Source organism: Lupinus angustifolius, chromosome LG06 (genome assembly GCF_001865875.1).
Source record: "Lupinus angustifolius cultivar Tanjil chromosome LG06, LupAngTanjil_v1.0, whole genome shotgun sequence".
Lineage (NCBI taxonomy): Eukaryota > Viridiplantae > Streptophyta > Magnoliopsida > Fabales > Fabaceae > Lupinus > Lupinus angustifolius.
The window spans coordinates 1,619,423-1,646,410 of NC_032014.1; the positions used below are offsets into that span (position 1 = coordinate 1,619,423).

The 26,988-nt window shown below is 32.1% G+C and overlaps 2 protein-coding genes and 1 long non-coding RNA gene across 8 annotated transcripts; 2 read left to right on the forward strand and 1 right to left on the reverse strand.

Annotated features, from left to right (window-relative positions):
- LOC109348753 (acidic leucine-rich nuclear phosphoprotein 32 family member E-like) lies at nt 4,131-5,808 on the forward strand. Its single transcript, XM_019589302.1, has 3 exons — nt 4,131-4,325; nt 4,424-4,836; nt 5,059-5,808. The coding sequence occupies exons 1-3, from the start codon at nt 4,244-4,246 to the stop codon at nt 5,608-5,610; spliced, it is 1,047 nt and encodes a 348-aa protein (XP_019444847.1). The 5' UTR covers nt 4,131-4,243; the 3' UTR covers nt 5,611-5,808.
- Nucleotides 13,028-14,534, forward strand: LOC109350834 (protein WUSCHEL-like). Of its 2 annotated transcripts, none has more exons than XM_019592143.1 (3): nt 13,028-13,504; nt 13,599-13,696; nt 14,031-14,534. In XM_019592143.1, exons 1-3 carry the CDS (start codon nt 13,132-13,134, stop codon nt 14,388-14,390), a joined length of 831 nt encoding a protein of 276 aa, XP_019447688.1. In that variant the 5' UTR covers nt 13,028-13,131; the 3' UTR covers nt 14,391-14,534. The 2 variants fall into 2 exon arrangements, with proteins under 2 accessions (XP_019447688.1, XP_019447689.1); XM_019592144.1 differs by having other exon boundaries at nt 13,028-13,491; nt 13,595-13,696.
- LOC109348756 lies at nt 20,735-26,947 on the reverse strand. 5 transcript variants are annotated; one of them, XR_002107792.1, is made up of 10 exons: nt 25,203-26,947; nt 24,936-25,007; nt 24,445-24,605; nt 24,311-24,359; nt 24,145-24,204; nt 23,870-23,913; nt 23,649-23,743; nt 23,101-23,155; nt 22,821-22,983; nt 20,735-21,952 (listed from the first exon to the last, which is right to left on the reverse strand). It is a non-coding gene; the product is annotated as an uncharacterized LOC109348756 (long non-coding RNA). The 5 variants fall into 5 exon arrangements; XR_002107791.1 differs by lacking the exon at nt 25,203-26,947 and having other exon boundaries at nt 24,936-25,194; XR_002107794.1 differs by lacking the exons at nt 24,936-25,007; nt 25,203-26,947 and having other exon boundaries at nt 22,821-22,970; nt 24,445-24,920.

The following is a 26,988-nucleotide window of genomic DNA, read 5'->3' on the forward strand; positions in this document are numbered from 1 at the left end:
TCGGTGCTGTATACCATAGGAAAATATTCTTTTTATACTAACTTTTTTTATGGTAATTTCATTTCTGCAATAAAGATATATTTGATATGTTCTAATTTTTGTTTATACATGATTCGTGAAAAATTAAAAAACCTAAATTAGTCACACAAAAATGTGCAATATGTGAACTAAATTATTTATTGTTATGATTCTAACAATAATTACTTTAATTCACATTAATAATTTTTGAGTTGTTTGGATTTTTATATTTTCAATGATGAAACTAGTATACTAAAAAAAATTATAACTCAAATGATTATTTACTGTAAAATGTCATATCAACCAAAATATATAAACATGTGATGCTTTTTCACATGCCAGCTATCTATATATTAATTGAAGGGGTGTTGGTATTACAAAATTGCATATCTCATATACTTGAAACCTGGTTTTTTAAAGGGTAATTTTGTCATTCCAAAACTATTTTTCTTTAAAAATTAAAACAATCATTCAGTGGCACACCTTTTAGTAATTCATACTATTTCTTGCAATAAAATAATAAGGAACCTCGTTCATCTCCCTTTTCGGTCCTTTCATTTCAAATTTAATTCACTCTTGACTTTTCTCTTTTCACACCACATCACCACTTAAGCTTCCACCACTCTATCTCTTCGTTCTAATCTCTTCCCTTCTCTCTAAACAAGGCATATAACAACTCAAACCCACAAACTCCATCAAAACAAATGTTGGATTCTAGGTTCCATTTGAAGTAGTATGTTTAATTCTTGCGGCAGAGAGAGATTTTGTTTCTTTCAAATTTCATTTATAATCTTTTGGCTCCCCACATATTCCTAACCCTTCATCTCCACTTTCTTCAAACCATTCAGCTACATTTTCTTATAACCCTTCGTGCATAATCTTTATCTTTTCTCACACTTTTTATCACTTATTCATTAACCATTTCTCACTATCAACTAATGGTAGCACTGTATTTTTTACTTCCATTTCTTAAAATGCGAAGACTCATCTTCTCAATCTTTGCAGGTTAATTGATATGCTTTGTCCTACATAACAATGGTAAACCCTATGAAATGATGAATGTTCAGCAGGTACAGATTCTACTTTCACTCTAAACAAAAGTGTACTGTTCAGACTTAGAGGCTAAAGTAAGTCAACAACTTTCCTATCAAGTTTCTCAAAAACCACAAGTTCTTTGGCTTAGAAGTTTTTGCTGGCCTATAGACAAAAGATTTTTTAATATCACTTACATTACCATACAATAGTTGGGAATATGAACATGGAATAATAATTTCAAAATTTGATCTCTAAACTTGTAAACCATCCTCTGCTTCAGATGTTACAAAGGTGGACTAACTAACAAATACATATATAGAGTTGGGGGAATGTTTCAAAGGAATATTGTGTGATAGTGTTATTGCAATTACATTCTAGAAGAAGAGTGGAATGAGTCTACACATACACTACACTCCCTACAAGAATTATAAATTTGTTTGAAGATAGAAGAAACACTCCCTCATGACCCCCTCGAGTCCTTGTTAATGGTCCACAAGCTTAGGTATGAATGCAGCTTCCTGGTTACTATCAACTTACTCCACGAGTAAGTTTAATTTTACTTCTTATTCTAATCATAATTCTATGATCATCTAATGATTTAGATTTACTCACTAATTCAAACCATTGAATTTTTCTATAATTAATGAATATGATAAAAAATAAGTTTTAAAAACTTACATTTAGAGTAAGTGGATCTATCCTCTGGTATATAATATCATATTCTAAGACACATTCAACTAAATAATAAAGATGAATCAAAATTGTTATTTATTTAATTTTCTTGCTATTTTAAAAAAATTATACAATATTATATTTTAACCTTATTTAATATAGCAGTGTGTCTTACTTGGTAAGTTTAATACTTATAAACTTTTAATTATATCCTTCTATATATGTATTATTTATTTATGCAAGACAAAAAATGATAAACAAAATAATATTTTTAATAAGAGCAAGTAAGGAAAGAATAATAAATGCTTAATTAATAGATATTGTATTGTATGTTATAAAATATATCATCAAAATATTTTAAAAAATATTTTATAATAAGAGTAAGAAATAATAATCAATAAGAGAGTTTTATCGAAAATGGGAATAGTTAACACTTTGTTTATTAATGTTATTTGAACAACTCCTTTAAAAATTCTCTTAAAATAAATCAAACTTTTATATATATCTACAAATCAAATAACTATTAAAGTTGTAGGTAAAAATCACATTAGAACTCTTTATGACAGATTTCTTAGGACCATTGTCATTAGTTATACAATAAGAGTACAGTATATGACTTTTTTTTGCCATGATCACGAAAAGTGATGCATGTGCAACTTCATTTTTGTGTGTGGTTTTATATACTGATGTTATGTTCCTTTGGAAGTTTGTTGTATGTAACGTCTGGATGCTTCTTTTTTGCTTGGACTTTTTCTTCATTGTATCTTTCTAGGCTCGCCTTTAGCACATGTTTGTGTGCGCCTATGTGGGTGCTTTTTAACCCTTGGTGGAAGGCAAGATTAGCATCCACTTTGATGTTTAGGGTAACAAATGATTTTTTTTATAACCAAAAGTATTTCTCGATTTTTTAATTTATTTGATGGTCTAATGAGACCTTATATTACTAAATCAATGCATTGTTGATAAGCTAACTTAGTGATTGATGTTTCAATAAATTGATAATTATAAAAACAAAAATAATAATATTGATGTATGTTTGCACAAAACTATGTACATTAATTATTAATTTGAACACATATTGAGTACTAGTAGGCAAGTTCATGTTTATAGACTTTGACAAAATAAAAAATCAAGACATGTATATTTCTGTGATATTCATGTTTTATGTATTTAATATGTATACACTAATAGTGTAAGTGATTTTTACATTGTCAGCGAATTATTAACCATTCATTTATTAATTATTATTGACTCTCAAATAAAAATAATATAAATCAATAATAAATGATATGTTGATAATATAAAAAGTTTTACACTGTCACTGCACATATTTTAAACTCTTGTTTTATTTCCACGTTCCACATAACGTACACAGTGTGCAAAGCAAATAAAATAAATGATAATGGTGCACATGCAACGTGATCAATATAAATTTTCCGTGGTTAACAAGTACCTTTATTATATTATTTAAAAACTTAAAATGTAAAAGAAATTATATTGGGATATACGTTACATCACATCACTGGTCTCCGTATAATTGGGAAATTTTAAGACACACCACACAACTTGGTCTTGTTTCCATCACTATTAAAAATTTCAAGTGTTACTCATGCAACTTCTCATATAAACTAGTACGTTATCCCTGTTTTAGTTGCACTCTCAATAACCCATCCAATGGTGTTAATATTACATAAATTATGTGCAACTGAAAAAAAAGTTACCATTATATCTGACTTACTTGTACAACGGTTCCTATTTAAATATCCTTGAGATACACGACCAATATAATGTAGTTAATTAAAATATTTTAAAAACAGAAATTTATTTATATTTAAACATCTATCTTTATTTTTGAATTAATTAATCATCATTATCATTATTCCACTAACCTTTCTCCTTAACCATATTAGGCATATGAGCATTACATGATGATGTACTCATATCCTCAGTCATTCATTTTATGTGTTTTAGATTGGAAGAAAAATGTGGAAATAAGTTTTAATAAAATATCGACTCATTATAATCCTTTTTAATGGTAAATATTTAATTAAAATTGATATCATATATATTGAAATGAAAATCACAACTTTACCCTTTTAATCGTCATTATGATCGACTATGCAAAGCAACAAATACACATACACAAGTTTTGATTCTTTAATTAAAAATTGAATGGAATTCTAGAAACAAAAGATTAATAAAATAAAGTTAAGAGACCGTCCCTCTTGTATGGCCCAAGTAACGAATACCTAAACCAATGATGGGCCATGAAGCCCAAAGAAAGACCCAGAATTCAAAAGATACAAACTAACGGCTACTTCCTTTTCAGTATTGGGAAAACGTGTAAGCGCCAACGGTCAAATTCATCATATTTCATCTTCTTTATAAACCCGCAATTTCGTTCTATTCTCATATATTCCTTTTTGTTCTGTAAATCTCGTTGAACGTTTGCGCTCTCTCTTTTCTCTGTTTTGCATTCAGCTCTCTGTTTTTTGATAATACTCTTGATTCGATTTCAATGGAGACTCCATCATCCACAAGAAGAGTCACAAGATCTCAAGCCTGGGCTTCTTCCAACAGCAGTAACATTCCAGTTTCAAGTGAGTACAACTCTCCATTTCTCTTTATAAAAGCTCAATCTTTTTCATGATTAAAAACTGGGTTTTACTTTAATTTAACATTTCTTTAATCTCCTCAGGAAAGATTGAAGATTCTGAAAAGAATCATTCAATATCAAAAGAAAGGAACAATGGGTGTGCACTGATGGATATAACGAATGATTCACCAATAGTGGGTCTTGCCAATGGTGGAAATCTAGATACACCGTTGTCTTCAATGGCGAAACATGGAGGAAGCAGAATGAAGAAGACACCAGGGTCAGGTGAAGCATTGCTGAGGGGTCAAGTGAAGAATCTGTTGCACAAGGTTGAAGAAGAGGCTGTGCTTTCAAAGATATCTCTTGAAAGCCGTCCTTTTCTTCAACTCATGAATTCTCCAATGGTACTTGCTGCTCCAACTCCTGCTAATACCCCACAAATTGCAAATCTTTCTGTTGGAGATTCGGTTTCAGTGACCCCTTCTACCATTGTTCAAGAACAACTCATTCCTCAGGTGAAATTACATTGAATTTCACAATCTTTAATAATTACTATTTGATTAATTTTGATCTTGCAGTACTAGTATCCAATAAATATATGTTTTTAGATGATTTTAATCATCCATCATAATATAAATTTAGATACTTTTGTCTATATTTTATTTTATCGTTGTATATTTCATATGAATTTCCTATATCAAAATGTTTATAATGAACTTGATTTGGTTTGATTGCAGGTCCTGAATCATATGTTTGACGGAAATAATAATGGAGAGGATACTGAATCTGAAAAGAATGTGATAACCAGGTCCCTCCTCTTAGATTTCTCAGAAAAATCTGAAATTTCTGATGCATCAGAGTGCTTCTCTGAGCTGAGTTATCAGGAAGTGGTACAAGGAGTTGATGATGATGCTTCTATTTGGTCAATGCAAGTCAATGCAAGCACTCCTGATGAAGATTATGATGATGACAATGTTGAAGATGAAATAGCTGAAGATGAAGATGATGGAGATTACTACGAGGATGGTGAAGAAGAAGAAGGTGATGCTGAAGATGATGGAGGATCGGTGCTTGATGAACTGTGTGAAGGGTTGAACAACATTAGTGTCAATGAAAAGGTGGGTCCAAAGTTTGAAGGAAAGCACACAAGATTTCTTTACAACAGTGATGATGAAATTGTCAAAGAAGAGGAGGTAGAGAACTCTGTTACTGCTTCTGATGTGTTGCATTTGAAGGGAATACCAACCCCAAAGGGAAAACATCTTCGCTTTACTGAGGAGGAGGAATAAGGACATGAAAATTCATGGTGTTTTTCAAATGTTATGGATGGTTGTCTTTTTCTGACACCACCTTTTTGTTTCTGCTTATCTGCTTGAAGTTCACTGAGGCTTTTTGGTCTTTTACTTGTGAATGGAAAAGTGAATGTAATAAGTGGCCACAATTGGTGTGGTCAAATAGTCCAATAGAATCTGTTTCAATTCAGCCAATATAAAAACCTTATTTAATACACACCAAAAAACTAATCAAACTCCTACTTCAATAAATACATACTTGTAAATGCACGTTTTATGAAAAATGATCCGGAAAATGTAGGTTGGTCTTTAAAGTTTGAATCATATACATAATTCTTCCCCACTAATCTTCTAAGTTAAAGTGGAAGCCCCAGAAAATATTGAGAGAGAAAGATCATATACACTCAAAGCCAGAGGGGACATTGCAAAACTTAACTGTCTTCATATTATTAATTGGCACTGCAGAAATAAAAGGGAAAAATCATTCTGACGAAAGGGGGAAGAAAATTCGGAGGAACTTACCAGAGTTAGGTAAATTCAAACCAGCAGGGTGATTCAACACACCAGTGAGAAAACCATCAGAGGGTTGCAGTGTCAAATATATAACTTACTCACTGCCCTTCATACACTATTGGGACACAAATTTCGACATCTTTGAGCCTCTTGTTCACATTCTGGACAAAAATGAAATCTTTGTGACTAAGAAGAAGGTAGCATAATATCATTGGAGAGTGAGACATTCGGGAGAAATTGCGGGCACTGTCACTGCCCGAGTCAGGAAGATGCTTTGCTTGGTTTGTATCCTCGGCGGTTGTTCGGTTTTTTTATCACGTTGTTGATGTTTTTTTAAGGGACATACATCTTAAGGAAAATAATGCATACAGTCATAATATATTCACACTATTATCGTCTGGTTCATGTTTAGTTATAGTGGATTAATAAAAAAGTAATATATATAAATGGTGAATAATATATTAATTATATATAAATACAATCTATATATATTTCAATCTGCTAACTAAATATCATGCATTTTATTTTGATATATATGGACATTAAGAGCAATATTTATATATATTTAATATAAAAATTTATACATATAAAAACATTTACATAAGCAATAATCTAATTTGATATATGATATCTCACCATATCAAATATATTTTTGAGCATATTAATAATATGAAAATTTTGTAAACATTAAATGATTCAAACTTAAGTTGAAAAAAGTAAATAGTTTGACATTAAATTTACCTTGAACCCTCACTCAAATCAATCCTTAATAAGTGAAATTAAACTAAGTTTGAATCCACTCATTTTCACAATTACATAATACCATGAGGCATAATAAGTATACCAATAGTTTGAAGTAAAAGATTTTTGAAGTTGTATATAGTTGATAAGGATGGAACAAAAATTTGGAGGATTAAGACATGTTAATGTTTAAGTTATCTTTTACCGAATAATGTGTGGTGCTTTGTTATTTTCTAAAGTCGTTTTGTCTAATAATGATTTAAGTATGAAGTCGTTTCATGTTATAACGACTTCAACCAATAGTTTGAAGTAAAAGATTTTTGAAGTTGTATATAGTTGATAAGGATGGAACAAAAATTTGGAGGATTAAGACATGTTAATGTTTAAGTTATCTTTTACCGAATAAGGTGTGGTGCTTTGTTATTTTCTAAAGTCGTTTTGTCTAATAATGACTTTAAGTATGAAGTCGTTTCATGTTATAACGACTTCAACCACAGAAGTCACACCGGTCCAAAACAACTTCATCAAAGGTTAAAACTTGTCTTGAACGAGAACGACTTTAATAACGGAACTGACTTATGTATTATACTGAAGTCGTTCTGTACCATACCGACTTCTACATATAAGGGGTAACCAATGACAACTTTAATAGCTCAAATTAACGTTCTTTCTATCCAACGACTGTCTAAATAGTTTACTTGGATGCGAACTATCTTGCGGTTCGCAAGTTTGTCGCACCCGGTTGGGATATGATGTGTTGTCCCTATTCCTATCAATATTTGAAGTAATAAACCAGAGCTTGATTAAATCAAATTTGGGTCCACTGTTACAATATCATTTCATATATCACATACAAACTAGCATATTAAACTCGTGGATGTAGCTATTGCCTTTAAAACCCTACTCCTGCATAATGTTACGTGAGGGTCTATCCCATTACACCTACAAAAATCAGCTCTGTATAGATATTAATAAATGAAAAACGCCATATCCCGTTTGAATATAAATAATTGTACAGATATCAATTGGTAACACAAATCCTACAAGTGATGGTTAGTGAATCTTCATGTTGAACAACTTGAAATGGGACACAATACCATTTGAAGTAATAGTGTGGAGAATGTTTTGATTGGATTTATCTTTGATGGACTTATAAACTAGTCAAACAGTTTATCTTACAAACAATGAGTTAGTAGCTAGCTAGTCTTGTGATTCTTTCTTATAAGCTAGTTTTGAAAGTCTTGGGTCCATGTGATTATGTATGTGAGTGTTGCTTTGATGATAAGTATTGTTTGATTTGGTTGAGAATACAAATAGAATACAGTACATGAGTAACCGATAAAATTAAATTGGTAAGGAGCAATTAGTATCAGCAATTGAATATGGTCGATTGACAAGAACGAGCACTGTAAAAGGACCTCATAATACGGACAAAATCAAAATGAGAACTCAAAAAGGCTTTTGCTTATAGCTATGATTTTACTCTATATGGTTGGAAAGTCTCTATCTAAAACATGGGAAGAAAGAAAAGGTAAAAGGAAATGAGAGCAGTACGTAGAGATAGAAGTCTAGATAGAGAGATATGAAATGATCTTTGTGATGTATCTATAGAGATACGGGTAGAAAATTTGTGCAACAAGATGATTACCCGCAAGACTAGCAAATGTACCATTGTGGCTGTGAGTGTGAGTTCCCTCTAGTAAGGGCACACTCCCTTCACCACTTAAGGGTTTGTTTAAGAGTTGAATTTTAGAGGAGAAAAAATAGAAATGAAAAGTTTAATAGTCATCCCACAAATATATTTCATGACTCTTAAATATTCATTTTTCCTTCATTCCCCTCCAAAATCTTTGGTTGAAAATTCAGCCTTAAAGGTAAATCACATAGAAGAATGTGACCATCTACCCAATATATTTCCAAAACACGTTTTTTACATCAAATTAATATTGGACAGTATTTGTTGTGCCTTTATTTTTCATATTGTTTGAGATATGTACATTCATAAAAGAGAAAAAGTTAACAAGTATTTTAAAATCGTGTGAAGATTTAATTAAAAAATGTATTCAAAATCTTAAACTTGTGTTTTTTAATATAAGATTATATTTCTTTATCCTTAAAAAATTCTGTAATGATACTTAATTATAGGTGAATTGGATTAACATACTACCACTTTTTGGGTTACTCCCCAATTCATAAAATATTTTTGTAATATTGGAAAAAAAATCTCTTAAATTAATATTCTTTTTACCAAGTAACATATTTGTGGCACAGGATATAGTAAAAAGATGTTAATATTTTTTAATGGATATTAACTTTTTATCAGTAGGGCTGGGATAAATAACAAACAAAATAGGTTTTACTCTGATATTTAAAATAGTATAAATGTTTAAAAATAAAGGAAAACAGCATTCTCTGTATATGTGATAGGTAGAGAGAAAAGAAGGTGCAAGGAGTGGCCATGTATGTAAATGCATGATAAGGAAAGGTAAATGTGATGATGGTGGTGTCAAAATCAAGCGAATTATGCAAATCTGAAAAGTTGAAAAGTAGAGACTCTTACATGAAGGATTGAATAACGTTCAGATGATTAAATATATTGTTTCCCAATCTTTGTTTTATATCAACTATCAAATAAACTAGACTGTTACAACAGAATGAATTCAAGGAAAGATTGAATAGTTCCATCTCCCAAGTTTCCCTGTTTGGTTCATTTTTATGTAAAACTTGTACTCTTCCCGTAGAGTGTACATATACACCAGAACGTACATAATAATACCCTAGCTTGCTATCCTTTTTTTATATCATTCACTTGTATTACTTTTAACGCATATGGTTATTTTCTAATTAATGAGACCGAGCTAATAAATTATAATGCCCAATTGTATTCCAAACTTCAATTAATTAGCCATACATTTTAAAGTTTGTAAACAAGTAATTGAGTGATACCCTAATGAAGTTAGGATTAAATTTATAAGAGTTGAAAGTTCAATGAATAAAATTTTGAAGTGAATTTTGATGCATTCAGTTTTGGGTAATTTTGTATAGAGTGGTACTGCACAATGGTCACTCACTTTCAAGGGCTCAAGTAGAAGCGTCAGTGGCAAAAAATGATGTAGCTTTCTAGTTCTGATCTCACACAAAGATAAACACAGATAACGCTCCAGAAACCATGACATCCCTTGCATTTATTTTTTGGGACGCGTGCTTCTTCACATAAAACAAAGGAGTAAGGATCAGAGACGATTATTATATAATAATAGAAGAAATGCAACATGTAATGAAATTTTTATCTTTTTATTTAATTTATCATGAAAACATATTTTTACCATTAAAAATATAAATAAAAATAATAAATTATCTCTCAATCAAGGAAGAGGATCATTGTTTAAATTAAATATGGTATATGCGCCCATCATAAATTCATCAACTTCCTTTGACATTTATACCCTACTTGTTTTTTTATTGTGTAAACTCCAACTCCAAATTTTACTAGAAAATTATTTAAATTAATTAATAACTTACATGTTTTTAATAAAAAGGTTTACATATTTTTTATTATAATAAAACTCACCCTGTTTTCTAATTCTCGGGTATGTTTTTATTTATTACTAATGTCATAAAGTAAATTTGAATAAAATGATTAAAAGTTGCCTTCAAAACAAAGCTATCTGAAAGCTATTAAAATTGCAATAGTGGTGAAATACTAAATAGTGTATAAAAATATATTATTTTTATAATAAACTAATAACAACCTTTACTTGGATTTTTGATGAATTTTTTAAAATGTGAATATAAAAGATGAAAAGTGAACGATGAATAAAAACAGAACAGTTTGATGTACCGTAATTTTTTATTTATAGAATATAGGATTTTCAGTTAACTTTTCTGCAGACTTTAAATTATTAAAAACTGAGTTGGAATTAATGGTTTATGCAATTACCCTTTCATCAACTAGCAAATTACATGCTAGAAACTTATTTTTCATCTTGTTTGGAATCATTGTCTACGATATTTGATTATTGAAAAATATCTTTCAATTGTATGCATAAAAAACCAAAAGAATTGTAGGCATTACTGAAAAAGATCTTCAGGATATAGCAATGGAAACTCATTCTCGGACCTAAAAAATTAAGAATTGGCAGATAAATAAGTAACTTAGGAACTAGTGTATGACTTTAATGGTGATGCATTAATAATTTAATATGAATGTTTTTTACACATCAATCATCATTGATATGTATATAACTTATTTAAATGTGATTAATGTATGGCATATAAATAAGAAATGATGTCATGGTTTTCATTCTTAATTAAAACTCAATATATTTTATAAGTTTTTAGACTTTTTTCAAAGTTAAGAATATTAGTATATTTTGATTTTTTTTGTGTGAATTTATGCTTCAAACAAGAATGAAATTAAAAATTGCAACAAGCATAGCAGCTGCTTGCTCTTATAGACATTGAATATATATATTTAATATCTGGTTCATTTTTCAACTCTGTTAAATAGCTGGACTTAAGAAACTTGAAGGTGACAAAATCTGTTTACTATGAAAAGTTCACATAAATAAGGCCTAAATTAAATTTGTACGGTTGGTTGATGTCATTTTCTTTATTTTCAAAACATATACTGCATTGATGCATGTAAAAAAATATCATCATGGAACCATTCAAGTACATGTAAGTTCTACAATACCCACTTGGTTTATGGAAACAAGAAGAAGCAAAAAGGGTTAGCTTATTTGACAAACTAGCTTATAATTTCTAACTAAATAGTTTGAGTAGGCTCACTATATAGAGTTTAGGATTTTCTCTTCTTTTTGGCCTATCTTATGTGTCTATACACTTTCTTTTTCTTCAGATAAAGTGCAGTCACTTTATGGCATACCAAAGAGAATCATAACCTTCTTGTGTGATCTTGATAGAGAGAAAGAACAAGAAGAAAATGACTATTAATGAAGATATAGTTGAAGGAGTAATTTTTAATTAAATACAAGTTACTGTTGATGTTTAAATTATTATTTGACATGTATAAGATTATAATAATATGGTTAAGTGATGATACCAATGTTTTTAGTGAGACTATCATAGACAGTTTTAAAAGTTAAAAGAACCCAATCAATAATTTCTCCAATGAAAGAAGAGTTTTTGTACATTATTTTTCTTTCTGATTTAGGACAATGCCCCACTTCTGAATACTGATAATCCTATCTTTTGCAGAATTGAAGGGTATAACCAAAAGAGGTTGTAAGTACATAATCAATTAATAGAAAGAGATCCTCAAGTTTGAATAGAGTGTGTGTATATTGTAAATCTTGGTCAAATAGGGTGTAACATCAACCCACAGTGTAGTCTTCATTAACCCACGCATCTTCACTCTACCACTGGCTCACAAGTACAATTCCAAAAGCTAGCTCTACTTCCTGAAATTCCTACAGAATATGCATAGCCAATAATGCATTAACCCTAATGGGGCTCATGGTATGCAGAATAAGTTACATTATTACCCTCCACGCCCTCATGCAAGTACAAGAATATCTTGGGAAATTGCTGATTCTACTTAATTATAAAGCAGATAAATATATATGTTGGGGGCCATATCTTATATATATCTCCATCAAAAGAAGAACCTATTGAACTCCCAAATCACAACCCACATCATTTTATTTGCCATTCATTCATTCTTTCATTCACAACACATATACTTTTTAACCCAATATACCATTTTTATACCTCTCATTGCATCTTTGTCTTCTTCTACGTCTTTAATTTATAACCATGTTATCAGTACCATGAATTTGAGTAATAAATTTATACAATTTTTTCTTAAATAAAAGTGGGTCTCGTATATAATATTTTTATATTAATCTCTTTTTTTATCCAAGAAAAAAGTTGTACAAATTTATAGTATAATATTTATTGTAAAAGAAACATTACTGATATGGCTTATTTGAGTTATTTCTTATATAGCTGGTGATGCCTTGTCATCCAAGTAATATTCCTGGTGATGGTGCCCTCACTTTCTAAGCTCTCTTTTGTCCCTTCCCTTTTTATGAACTCTCCTCTGTCAACTTCAGTCCTTCTCTCCCAGATATTATTTGTGATTTTCTCACTTTACCACTCCATGTACCATGTGCTACCCCTATTATAAGTTTACATAAACACACCCCTCTCTTCCCTCCAATTCATACACTACCCTTCCTCTCCTTTCTCTTTTGTTTGCTTCTCTTTGTAATCTTGTTCTTGTTTTCAATCCATATCATCATGGAAGCTCAACAACACTCACCAAATGAGGATGGGGGCAGTGGAAAAGGTGGATTTATGAGCAGGCAAAGTAATACAAGGTGGACTCCAACAACAGACCAGATAAGAATATTGAAGGACCTTTACTATAACAATGGAATAAGATCCCCAAGTGCTGAACAGATTCAAAGGATTTCTGCTAGGCTGAGGCAGTACGGCAAGATTGAAGGCAAGAATGTGTTTTATTGGTTCCAAAACCACAAAGCAAGAGAAAGACAGAAGAAAAGGTTCACTTCTGATGTTCCCATGCAAAAAGCCCCAACCAACATTGCTTCTGCTTGGAAACATGAAGAGCCACCCATTCACACCAAGTATCCTAACATAGCCTCTACTGGTAATATTATATCCAAAATCTCTCTCTCTCTCTCCCTCTTTCAAGTTATCAATTTCATTAGCTTATAATGTGGCTATTTTCATATATGTGATAGGTGTCTCTTCTGCACCATCATCTTCTGCTGGAATGGTTACTATGACCCATATGGGGAATTATGGTTATGGATCTGTGCCCATGGAAAAGAGTTTTAGGGTAAGTTATATATGATGACTCCTTCTTGAGATTGTATGTTTCTAGCTATGTTTTTCCCCCTATTTTATCACTGCTGAAGTGCTGATCAATTTGATCCATCACAGACTTCATGCATCCACGTGAGACGTGAGAGTGCACAAATTAACAATTGATTTTCCAACACTACATATAAACAATGATATTATATTTCACAACAAAAAGGAACAATAGTCCAGGCTTTACATTGTTCCAGCCTTGATAATGATATTAGAAAATTTTATGCAAGTGTTGAACTATTTCAATCACGTTTTCACCCCTTAAATTTGTATTTTTATTTTTGGAACCAATTTCTTAGGACTGCTCAATCTCAGCTGGAGGTAGCAGTGGCCATGTTGGTGGAGCTATAAACCACAATTTGGGATATTATGACATGGAACAATATTCTTCAGCCTACACCACTTGCTTTGACAAAATAAGGCCAAGTGGAGAAACCATGGAAGAAAAACAAGTAGAAGATGGTTCCACTGAGATTCAAACACTCCCTTTATTCCCTGTGCACTGTGAAGACGTACATGGCTATTGCAACCTCAGGTCTAATTCTTCTAACTATGTTGGTGGCTGGTATCAGACTGAAGAAGGTTTCATGAATGGTTCCCGTGCTTCCTTGGAACTCAGTCTCAACTTCTACACTCGCAAATCTCCAGAATACTCTTGAATAATGCTTAACTATTCTATCTTTATATATATTCAGCTTATAATTAATTTTAAGATGATAAGCTTAATTAGATTAATCACTTTATCTTTCTATAGTTAGTTTTAGGCACTACTGTATGTATTATTATGTAAGTTAGAGAAGTATCTAGTGAACAAATGTACTAGCGGGTGGTCTTTTACCTGTACTAACTAATTTATTATATATAGTTATTTTGACTTTGGATCCTTTCTATTAATAATGAAGAGGTAAATATATCAAAAAACAAAAAAAAATACAATCTCTAATAACACATTTATCATTCTAATTATAATGAAATAACACTATTATTATTAAAAACAAAGAAAAATATATGTATTTAACCCTTCTTTAATGGAGATAATCATTGTGCAGTTACTTTGTCCATCTCTGAAATGATTGGCTTTAAAAAAATAATACTAATATGATGATGAAAGTTAAGGTTATCCCAAAAAGAACATAAACAAAGAAAATGGCAGTACTTAATTATATCTAAGTTTCCAACCAACCCTCACAATTCGAATGGAGTGTCTGAGTCTTTCTCTCTATATGTCCAAAACCATTTTAGCCTTTTTCCATGAAAACGTTAATAAACAACATGTCATTTTCTAAGAATCAATGATACATTAATGACCTATTTTTTCAGCTAAGGCTATGGATAATATATGTTTTGATATTGAGAAGTTATGAATTTCTTTATTTTTTAATACCAAACTTTAAGATGAGTTTCAATGGGGGAGGCTAAGTATATGACCTTTTCTCCTTAAATAGATATTCTGAATTAAAATATCTATTTTTATTCTTAACCACAACCATTATAAGTTATAACAGAGTTATAAAATAAAATAACATTAAAGAGATCATTCTTCCCTACATTTCTTATGACGCCAAGTGTGAACTATAAACTAGGGATGAGCATGGGTTGAGTTTGGACGGGTTTAGGTTTGTCCTTACTTGATCTTAAATATTTGTTGGGTCACTTTTTTGAACCCAAATCTAGACCCGAAATTAACCTGACCCTAAATAGTGTTTGGGTCAGTCTTTAAACTCGGTCTGACACAATCCTAGACCCTATTAAATATAATGCATACTCATTTTACATAAAGAATTATCAATATTATTATTATAAATATAATATAATGTATACTTTCGTCCAAAATGTATCTTTACTCTATACACATTTGAGTAGAAACACATATAAAAATGATAAGCGAGCGAGCCTTGGACGGGATAGGTCGGGTCATCTTTGGTCTCTACCATACCCTAAATATTGATTGAGTCTATTATTAGAACCCAAACTTGATCATGATCATGCTATGTTGGGTGAGCGGGTAGGGCCGGGTCCTGCTCACCCTTAAACGAGAGGAATCTGGATCCTCTCTCCATTCAATTCTTGTCTCTCCCTCTCATTTGCCAACAAATAAAAAATAATATTTCATTTTAATATTATTTCACAAAATAATACATTAAATTCAGATCTCTAAATATAAGTAGATAGAACAAGATTGATGATAACAAATTGAGACATGTGATTTCTTTTATAACCGGTGAACAGAATTACTGTCGAGAGTGAGAGAGAAATTTATGTAGGGACCACTGAAGGGACTGACAAGTTGTACGGTAAGTTTGGCTTTGTTTTGCTTCTTTCTTTTCCTTTCTGTGAGCATTTTATTGTGGTAGCAAATGTGTACATGATCATTATGACAGACAGAACAGAACAGAAGGATATGACAATCAAATTGCATAAAGACTAGAGAAGGAATTGGTCTGTTAGGAGAATTATGATCATAAATCTAATCTCTACACTGTTGAGACTGCAACTTTGCAACTAGGAGAGTATATATTTTGAAGTTTGAGCCCACTTCGTGAATATTACCAACTTCTATATTTTTTGTCTCAATACCCTATAATTATTTGGACCGTCATACTAATTAATGTCCTAACATAAAAATATATAAAATGCATTGGAAGAGTTATAACATTTGAATTTTTAGAGATTTTTTTTCTACAACCAAGTTAGACGATTGAATGAGAACTTTTCATATCAAGAAAAAGATAAAATTAAGAAAAATAAGACATGATTCCCATTTTCTTTTTCTCAAAATGGGAAATTATCTATCAAAATTTTAAACTAGATTATAGAAATAACATTATTAAAAAACTGTGGAATGTATAACTTTCTAATGCGTACAAGTTTTCTAATTGTGAATATGTTAAGTGAATTTCCATCAACATATTTTACACAGGAATTCTAAATCCCCTGACAAAATCCCATAGTAAATTCGAAAAATTGAAAGAAAAAAAAAGTTTTTATAATATAAAACTTCCATTCTCTGATTCCTCATTGCTATAAATGCATTTATTAACAAACATCCATGTACTTCCCCCAATGATATTTCGACAAGCCATATTTTTTTGTCAAAGATTTATGTAGGCCAAATCTATATGCTTGGATGTAGGCATCATCATCACCAATTTTCCTTCTTCTGGTATGGTTACTATTAGCACAAAAAACAAATAAAAAGTAGGAATATAAAAATGCATTATTCAGTTTAGTAATATGATGATCTCTCTGTGAAAATTATAGAATAACTTCAAATATTCAATTTTTTGTAGTTCTGCACAGCTTCAATTCACTTGCTTGAGTCATCCATGTGCCGTTTACACATTTTCTATGAGTATGTAATCCTAATAAAATTTCATTAATTTCCAACACCAAGGTTGTCCAATCTATGATATTCTAAAGACTAAAGATTATTTATTAATCATAAAAGCTTAATTCTTCCAAAAATTTAAAGTCAAACTCATTTAATAAAACAATATATGATTAGGTACTACTCTAGTTTTTTTACTAACAAGAGTATCTTATAATATTTTTGAGTAAAAAACTAACCTCTTTAAGGGTTCGTAGTCACATCTTCCAACAAATGTCGCTCCCATGAATCAAATCCTCGACATTGGAGATCCAATAGTGCCTTACACAACTAGAAATTAATTATTAGTCCCAAATCCTGTTTAATATATTATCTTGTGGCGATGAAAATATATCGTGTTAATAGAAAATTATAAATTTTTGCTTCGTTTTTATTAGCTTGAGACAACATACGAGACATGATTTGAGATGATAGATATGGTCAAGAAGCTACAATAATAAGTTGGCCAATGACCATGAATCCATGATGCTTTGAAAACGTATATATTTTAGGGCCTTGGAAGTTGTAACATGCTAATAAGGGTGTTTGCCACAAAACAAGAGCTGCAAGTGGTGCTTATTTTAGAAGCTACTGACTTTTCTTCACAAATGTTGTTTGATTTGTTGCTATTCATAGTTGAATGGCTAGTACTGTTTCCTAGTCTTTGCTTGTGTGAGACATTTCATGGAACAAGCTGCAACATGAAAATCTTTAGTAAATATGAAACCGTGACATTTTAGAGATTCTTGTTAATAAAGCACACGAAAGACAATCTTTTGAATCCAATTTGCGTGAATATGAAACTAAGTTACTACTAGTTGTGATTAAACAGGAGGCAAAGTTAGACATAGAGATGCAATGTTGCACCTTTTCTGATAAAAGAAAAACTATATTACTCTGCAGTTTGCAATCAAGGTCACCTATAGTACAAGTAACCATGCCATTAACCCTTATGAGTTTAATTAAAAAAGTGAAATCTTTGGATAATTATAAGTTTATAACTTATCAAGGTGAGATGCATCAGGTGTAAGAAATGATAGAGAACAGAATGTGAGCATGTGGAATTTCCATAATCCGGTCATGATTAGTGATTAGAGACAAAAAATCTGCAACCTGATACTATGAAGCTCTCTAGTTAAGGACGGGGTGCAGAAAGGGTTCAGATCCAAGATGTGGGTGTATAATCCTTACCCTATATATCTGAAAGAGGTAGATTCCATAATTCAAATTAAACTTGTAATCTCCTCATAACAAATCAACAACTTCAATGTATTGATTAGAGACTGCACGAAAAGAATTACTCAATACACGAGACTCTCACATGAAGAAATCAATATACATTGTACTTAGCTTGCTTATCCCGCAAGAGGGGAGACAGTTTAAAGACGACCGGAGTTCAAGAAAAATATGGAGTTTAGAGAAGTGGTCCACATTGTCTATAGGGGAAGCAGCAGGAAAGGAAAGTCCAGTGGGGTTGGAACTTGCCTTTCCGGTAAATAAGTTTCAACTAGAACACTTGTGGTCTGCTATAGTCCCTACACCCACATGACTATGTTTCTCAACTGCATTATATACTAACTCACTCATGATAAATACCTCTCCACTCTTCCACATAAATCATATACTTCTCTTTTCTACCACCCTAAACACTCCACGCTAAAAACATTCTAAGTTGAAGTTGCAACATAATGGCCATAAAAAAGTACAATAAACTACCACAAGGTGTTGCTCTCAAGCAAATTCTCAGAAGATGCTCTAGTTTTGGAAAGAAGCAAAGCTACAATAGCATTGAAGAGGGTCTTCCTGATGATGTACCAAAAGGTCATTTTGCTGTTTATGTTGGGGAGGATAGGATCAGATACATTATCCCAATTTCATGGCTTGCTCATCCACAATTTCAAGGTCTTCTCCGAAGAGCTGAGGATGAGTTTGGGTTCAATCATGATATGAGACTTACCCTCCCCTGCAATGAAATTGTTTTTCAGTCCCTAATCTCAATGATAAGATAAGAAGGAAGCATTAGGCATTCAGTAGTGGAGGATTACCAACATATATATTTCACTTGTCAAGTGAAGGTTGTGACTTGTTTACTACTATTTTTAACATTTTATGTTTGGTATTATTGCAATATTGATGTATATACTACATAGTATGGGATGGATTGATATAAAAGCAGATTTCCTTGGAATGTCATTATTTGTATCACTTCAATAATGAAGCAATGCTATTTATGGGGTATTAGTATTACTATTACCCATTTACCCAGTTCAAGTTTTTCAAATTCAGATTGCTTTATCTTTCATTAATCTGCTTGCGAGACAAATGAAGCATGGAAGACTAGTAGTTAAACATAACAGTTTCATACATTCAAGCTTTTTTTGTTGAAAGCTGGCCAGGGTGAAATTTGGTGAAGAAGCAAAGGAAAATTCGCTAAGATTCTTGCACCAAATAAGAAACTTTGTATCATAGCGCTAGGGGAGTTACAGGGAGAAGAGAGGTGGAAGGTAACATTGCATTTTACAAGCTCCCTTTTCTCAAAGCTCAAACAATAGTTGGGTGGCACCAGTTAATGATCAAGTTGTAAGTACGAAGATAAAAAGTGACGTACCAACAATTGTATTTTGACAAGCTGTTGCACGATTCCAAAACAGCAAAAGTTTATTAGGATTGAGATTTACAGTGTATATAAGGTTCGGGCCCAGTCATTGCCCTCACTGTCCATCTCCTGATTAATCATGCTCCATCTCCCTTTCGGATACAGTGCAGGGTGTAATCTAGAATCTCTTTCTCTGTCTCGATAGAAAGGAGTTTCATCAATCACTGCAAATAGCACATGCAATTGAAGGAGTAGCCAGAATCATGGACTTGCATGGGAAAGGTTCTGGAAATAGCCCATTTGCTTGTGAGAGAAGGGGGATTACAAAATGTTAGATTAGAACAATAAGAAAAAATAACAAATTTTCTCACTAGGGAGAGTTATTCTCAACTTTTATCCATCCTTATTAAATCTCACTTGAGAAGGTTATTCTTAAGTTTTATCCATACAAATTGTCTTTGTTTGCTGGTAGAGTAAATGGATTTCAACCCTTAAGATGATCACTCTTTTAATTGAACCTTAACCCTATTCCCAAACTCAATTATAAATGATTTGAAGTTAGGGAGTCAATTTCTAAATTCTAAACTATAACGTACAAATTAATTTATCTAAAGAAAAAAAACTTTTACAATGACTTGTGACATTGATCCGCAAGTTATTCTAATAATATATGTACTCACTACTCAGCAGTACTTACAGTTCCATAATTGAGCACAATTATAGATTTATAGCATAGACCTCTTACAAACGCATGCTTAATCTCAATGTGGCCTTGTCCATTCGGTGCACATGCGAATGGACCCTCAATATCCATCAAATGGAGTCCCTGAACATATCTGTTAATCTCGTTCTTTCCTTGATCAACAGATATGCAATTTTGATTACCTTAGCCACAGAAAATAAAGCAAAAGTTCTAAAGAAAGAAAAGGAAAACAAATTGAAATGAAAACAACACTTTCTATCCAGGAAGGAAATATTGACAAGTTAACTACTAAGTTCACATATGAAAGAACAAGCCATTACCTCTTCATGTTGTCCGCCTTTCTCTCTAGCATGATTCAGATAGTGAAGCATATGGGCAAGCACTAATTACATAATTCTTATATCCATCCAATATTAAAAACTCAGCCAATTCAAATAATGCTAAAAAGTCGATGTTTTCCAAAATCCAAAACAAAAGTTCTACCTAGGAATCTTTTTTTGGGACTAACAAAGGTATATTCTCATCTTATATGTAAGAAACTAATTTCTTTTGGGTACATGGTTGTTCCTCTTAACAACTGTTGTTCTCATACCCTTGACATTTTGGTCATCCTGTGGTCTAGCGAAGTCTTAACTACTAGACCAACACCTTGTTGGTTACCTTGACATCTATTTGCTTGGTTACTTTTGCTTGCATCCAAACATTCCAAGTTACTTCATAGTTGAGACTTGAGACTACGATTTTAGATTTTTTAATTGAGCTTGCAAGTTAAATGTTTTGCAATTTTTCATCACTGATCAGTAAGCTAAAAAACGAGAGCATCATACAGGTAAATGTTAAATAGGGGACTTTAGAGGATGTAACTAGGCTGATTTGATCCTTTTGAGGAATGTAAGGAAATGCTAAGCTGATTTGATCCTGTGGTATATTCTCAGCTTGACCAATGTCATTTGAGTAGCAAGATCCATAACCTTAGGAATTTGACCAGCCATGAATTGGCTTAACTAACATTTCATGGTTTGAAGCCTTTTACATATTACAATGATGAGACATAGTTTACAAATTACAGAGAGCTTGCAATTGCATACCAAGTATAAGCAAAGCCTCCTGAGATTCTGCCAGCCTTTTCTATGCAGCTGCTAGCTTTGTATCCGAAGATGCCATGAAGTGAAAATAAATAATGATAATAAAAACCTGCACTAGAATCTGTCTAATCTGCTAATGGAGCAAGAGGAAACATTTTTTTCACTATTTCATAAGCACAAACAATCATAAGCACAAACATATCTCAAGTTATTACATCTCACTCTCCATAATCAAACTACAATACTCAAGAAATAATAATGTCCACTATTTACCAGTGACTAGACAATGAGTTAGAAAGAAGTCAGTGTAATAAGCCCACTAGAACTCATACTGTCATGTCATTTTGAGATACCTTTCTGAATAACGAACTACAGTTGGCATTTGCTTTTATCAAGGTAATTATGCTCATCAAGGCATGGCATATGGCATCCACTTCAAATTTATGACCATATAGCTCAAGCAGACCATCCTGTTTTACATTATCAATAAATATCTCTTGTTACAATTGTACCATCTATAATTCATATAATGAATAAACAATTCATACTGTAATTTGAATTTCTGGTCATCAAGGCATAGTCCATAACATACGCTTTTTCAGCTTGCCATACAACAATTGTATTTAGGGACATCAACAAACATGCCATACCAACTATAAAGAAATACAAACAAATCCATTTTAGAATTCATACTATAACGTCATATAAGATTGTCCTGTAAATCAGGGTCTAATTCAGATTTCAAACTATAGGCAACTAGGGTCAATGCCATTTCAGATTTCACAACCCAAATCAAAGTCCAGGGTCTATAACTTTGTATAGCCAATTAAATTTCAATTCATCAAGATTGAAAACAATGTATAAATCAGGATACACAGATGATACATGTCAGTTTGCTGGAAAATAAATTTCCAGCAATTACTCAAGAAAAATCCTATAACATTATATTTATAAATAACTGAATAAAACTACAAGCTCAATTTACAAAATTTACATTTCACTTCCAAAAAGGGCAGTGGGTGTCAGGATAGAAAAGGAAATCCAAATTTATCAACCCATTTGCCACAGGTGGCACACTAACCCTCATGTGGCAAATTTATCAACCCATTTGCCACGGCAAGGCATTGAAAACCCATTTAACTGAACTTGAGAAATATGAAGAATCATATCCAAATATTACGTGATAAAGGCACGTAAAGGTTTATCAAACACAAAGACATCATCCAATATAAAGATTATGACATATGAATACAGAAGTCATATTATCCTTGTAATTAGGCTTATCGAGTCTCAAACATGCCATTTCAGTTAGGGGATTAAGGGACAAAACATACATACCATCCACTTTGCATTTATGCTGATATAAGTTTCAAGCACATCATGCTGATTTTACATAGAGAAATCATAATTCTTATAGCAATTGCAAGCATATGGGCCAGCCAAGCAAACTAAGGTCATATTCACATTTGTTGCTAGGTTCCCATCTTTCTTCAACATCAGCCTGCGAAAAGATGGCTTCATTAGAATTTCCATACAATTAGTAATAACTCATCTTTTCTCCAAAGAGGTCTAAATATTAAATCATTTCAGGTGCAGAAAATAAAAGAGAAATGCATACCAGATATGTCCTTGTGAAAAACAGCAGACTTTCAAGGGAAATGAAGCCACATCCCCTAAGGAAAGCAGGTTATCAGCCATAATACCTTTGAATATAAAATTTATATGTAGTTGAAGGGTAATCATAATGCAACTCTTTTTAAGAATTATAGACATATGAATAAGTGTTTTCATATAATGTACAATCACTTAATCAGAAATTGTCAACACACTGCATCAATTAGTTCAGGGCCCACATGTAAGATTAAAAACTCAATCTCTTCATAATGAGAGCGAACTGTTAGCTCGTGACAAAGTAGAAAATATAAGTTCCTTTGCTATAAGGAAATATTCAGGTCATAAATGAGAAGTGGTCAATAACAAGTTTCTTAGAAGACCAATTATAATTTCAAGTGAAGCCCTACTCCCTTAATATGAAAGCTGCAAACTATTTCAAAACTCTATTCTAATATGTTATTCTCTTTCTTTTCTCCATTTTTGCATAGCTGTAAGAGTTGGAAGCCAAGGTGGGAAAGTGGCAAGATGTATATAACAAAAAGAGAAAAATACATTAATGTTCGTGTAGAAAGCATTCATAGCCAGCCATTGCGCATCCATCATCTCGAAAGCTATACAGTATAGAATATTGAATGCTTCTTCATTTTCTGCAGTATTATGAAAGGAAACTTTAAAGCACTTGAAGACATAAATAAAAACTAAAAAATCAACTGGAATTGGTCCAATATGTATCAAAACACTTGAAATAGGCATATTGAAATGTATCTGATTACTCCATATTTGAATCCTTAGCATCAGCAACTCTGTCTTGCAACTCCTGCATCATAATTTCTTATTACATGTAAACTTTGGATTTTATAAACATAGATATATATTTATTTATATATATATATATAAGCTATTCATGGGGTATTGTTAGTATTACTGTATTAGTATTACTCAATTCCCTGTTCAAGTTTTTCAAACCCACTATTACCACCCATTCTTTCTGGGTTTAATAACATCAGTTTGTAAATAATGAACATCTTAGTTGTAAACCACATATTACCTTTCTTACATTGTACTTCTATGGGATAACAGCATTGTACCATGCGTTGCCATAATTCAGCTGAGTTCGTTTTTAATTGGACCATAAGAAATGCAAAGTATTGCGGGTTAGTGACAAAGAAATATATTCAATTAATTACAGAAATACATTCAAATGCAGGTTTCACCTGATCTTTTTATACTCCAATGCTTCATCTAAACATGAGATGGAATTTTCTGAAAGCAATAAGAACATTGATAAAAGCAAATGGCATCACCCGGAAAAAAAACACTCAAATTTTATCCGAAAACTTTGAGGTACCTCAACAACATTTTCTGTTCAGATCACAACTATCTCTGTCAACTGAATGTTGCCACTTAGAAGTGAAAGCCTTGTACGGTGGCACGAAAGAAAACCCATCACGAAGCTTGATACACTTTAAGCCCCACTTTCTCATCAATAACTCGACAAGGTGATGCTCACTGCAAATGATTAGATAGCTAACTTGAACAGAGAAAATTCAAGTAAAAAAATATTAGATGGCAGTTACAGTTAGGACAAAGAATGAGAAGTATCTGCAACTATGGTCTGAAGTTATAAAAAAAAATAGAAGGCACATAGAACCTCTGAACCTCAAAGATCGTGTATGCTTAATCATCACCTTCCATAAAATCCATGTAATAGACACAGTATTACTACAGTACTATAATTTCATGAACATGATCATTTGTAAAATGAGAAGGCACATTTGTACCACATGCTTGGTAAAATCTAGAAATAGTTGAAACAGTTACTGTGGTGATATAACTTACATTGAAGTCAAGTTTATTCAGGATATACACTCTTCTCATGTTGTGAAGCACCAGCAGGTCCAAAACAAAAAGCTGTCATTCATCAAAACTATAATTTTCAGGACCCAACCATTAATATTTAACTATCCAATCAAAATTATGATAATTCTAGTGAAAACAGTATACACTTTTGTCAAACCCAAAAAACACTAGGTTTGAAAGAAACTGTTAATTAAAAGCCTTTATAATCAAATAAAAACAAGGCGGTTTATATCTAATACCTCTAACCTTTTTTCAGAGTCATCGGTACGAGTGACACGGGCACCGAAGTTTAGTAGCAACCAAACATTGCACTTTAGAGCACCAAGTTTAGTTGCAACCAAACTAGGCATTTTCCAGCACCAAAGCTCAACATACTCGTCCTGAACTATACTACTAGGCCATTCAAATGGATACCCCATTCATAGTCTCAGTTATGCAGTTTCAAAATCATCACCAATGCAATACTGAAAAATGGAGGTCATAGTCTGCATAGATGAAGATATGTAACATTAACAACAGTGACTAACTTCTCTTCCTCAACTTCATAAAGGATATTTTATCTTGCTCTCCATATTATCAAACTAGGCTACACAGAGGGAAATACATTGGCATCTAGGATTAGTCAAGGCACTCAAAATAGATTAAGGATATGGGACACTGTTCCCAAAGCAGCAGTCCAAATCTAAGAGATGGACCTCTCCCCTTTGTACAAGCTTAGTTTGTATATTCTTTCCAATGTACCAAAAAAAACAAGTGCTACACAAGAATTTCTAATTTATAAGACGAACATAATTGACCTACTGGCTAGACATAGTTAGAAGGAGCCAATGAGATAAGGCATCCTGAAATATGTGCAAGCATATATACAATAATAATGATTCATGTTACTCTGCCACATGTATCACCATTTGTTACAGTCATCTTCTACAAATGTAGTCATCAAAACCATGTTCATGAAGCTTATATTTATAAATAACTGAATAAAACTAGAACTCAATTTACAAAACTTGCATTTCTAAATGAAACCCAAAGGGGCACTAGGTATTAAGGATACAAAAAGAAAGATATTTAGCCTCCAAGAAAGAAATAGTGGCTTTGTTACGTACCCAGTAATGTGTTTGATGCCAGCTTATACAGGACCAGCTTAGGCAGAAAGATATATAATAAATACTGTAATAGCTATTGGTTGAAAGAAAGAAAAAGACAACAAATTGAAATGAAAACAACACTTTCTATCCAGGAAGGAAATATTGACAAGTTAACTACTAAGGTCACATATGAAAGAACAAGCCATTACCTCTTCATGTTGTCCGCCTTTCTCTCTAGCATGATCCAGATAGTGAAGCATATGGGCTAAGCACGAATTATGTGATTACTATGTTTTTGTTAGATGATTATTCACTCTACAATGAACTTGGTCAGAAAGCTTTAAGATATTGATTATTTTCACAAGCTCATGGTCCATGCAGTGATACAACTTGTGGACAGCAGATGTAGTTCCCGATAGACACATAGAGCATAACTAAAGTCTTGCTTTTAGACGTTGGTTTCATATTGATTGTGTCAAGGAGCACATAAGTTTGGTTCGGTTGCTGAAGTAGTGGGGCAGATGTGTTCAGTTCATGAGCACAGCATAGAACCTTCACTTCCCACGTACCATAATCCGTAGTATTTTCGAATCATGCATTTATCAAACTCATCCACTTAAAATAATGCTAAAAAGTCGATGTCTCCCAAAATCCAAACAAATGATCTACCTTTGCATCTATTTGTTGGTTACTTTTGCTTTCATCCAAACTCAGGTATTTCATAGTTGACACTTGAGACTATGGTTTTAGATTTTTTTATTGAGCTTGCAAGTTAAATGTTTTGCAATTTTTCATTAGTGATTAGTAAGCTAAAAAAAAGAGCATCTACAGATAAATGTTAAATAGGGAACTATTGAGGATGTAACTAGGCTGGCTTGATACTATTGAGGATGAACTATTGAGGATGTAACTAGGATGAAGGCAAACCAGCAGTAATATCATCT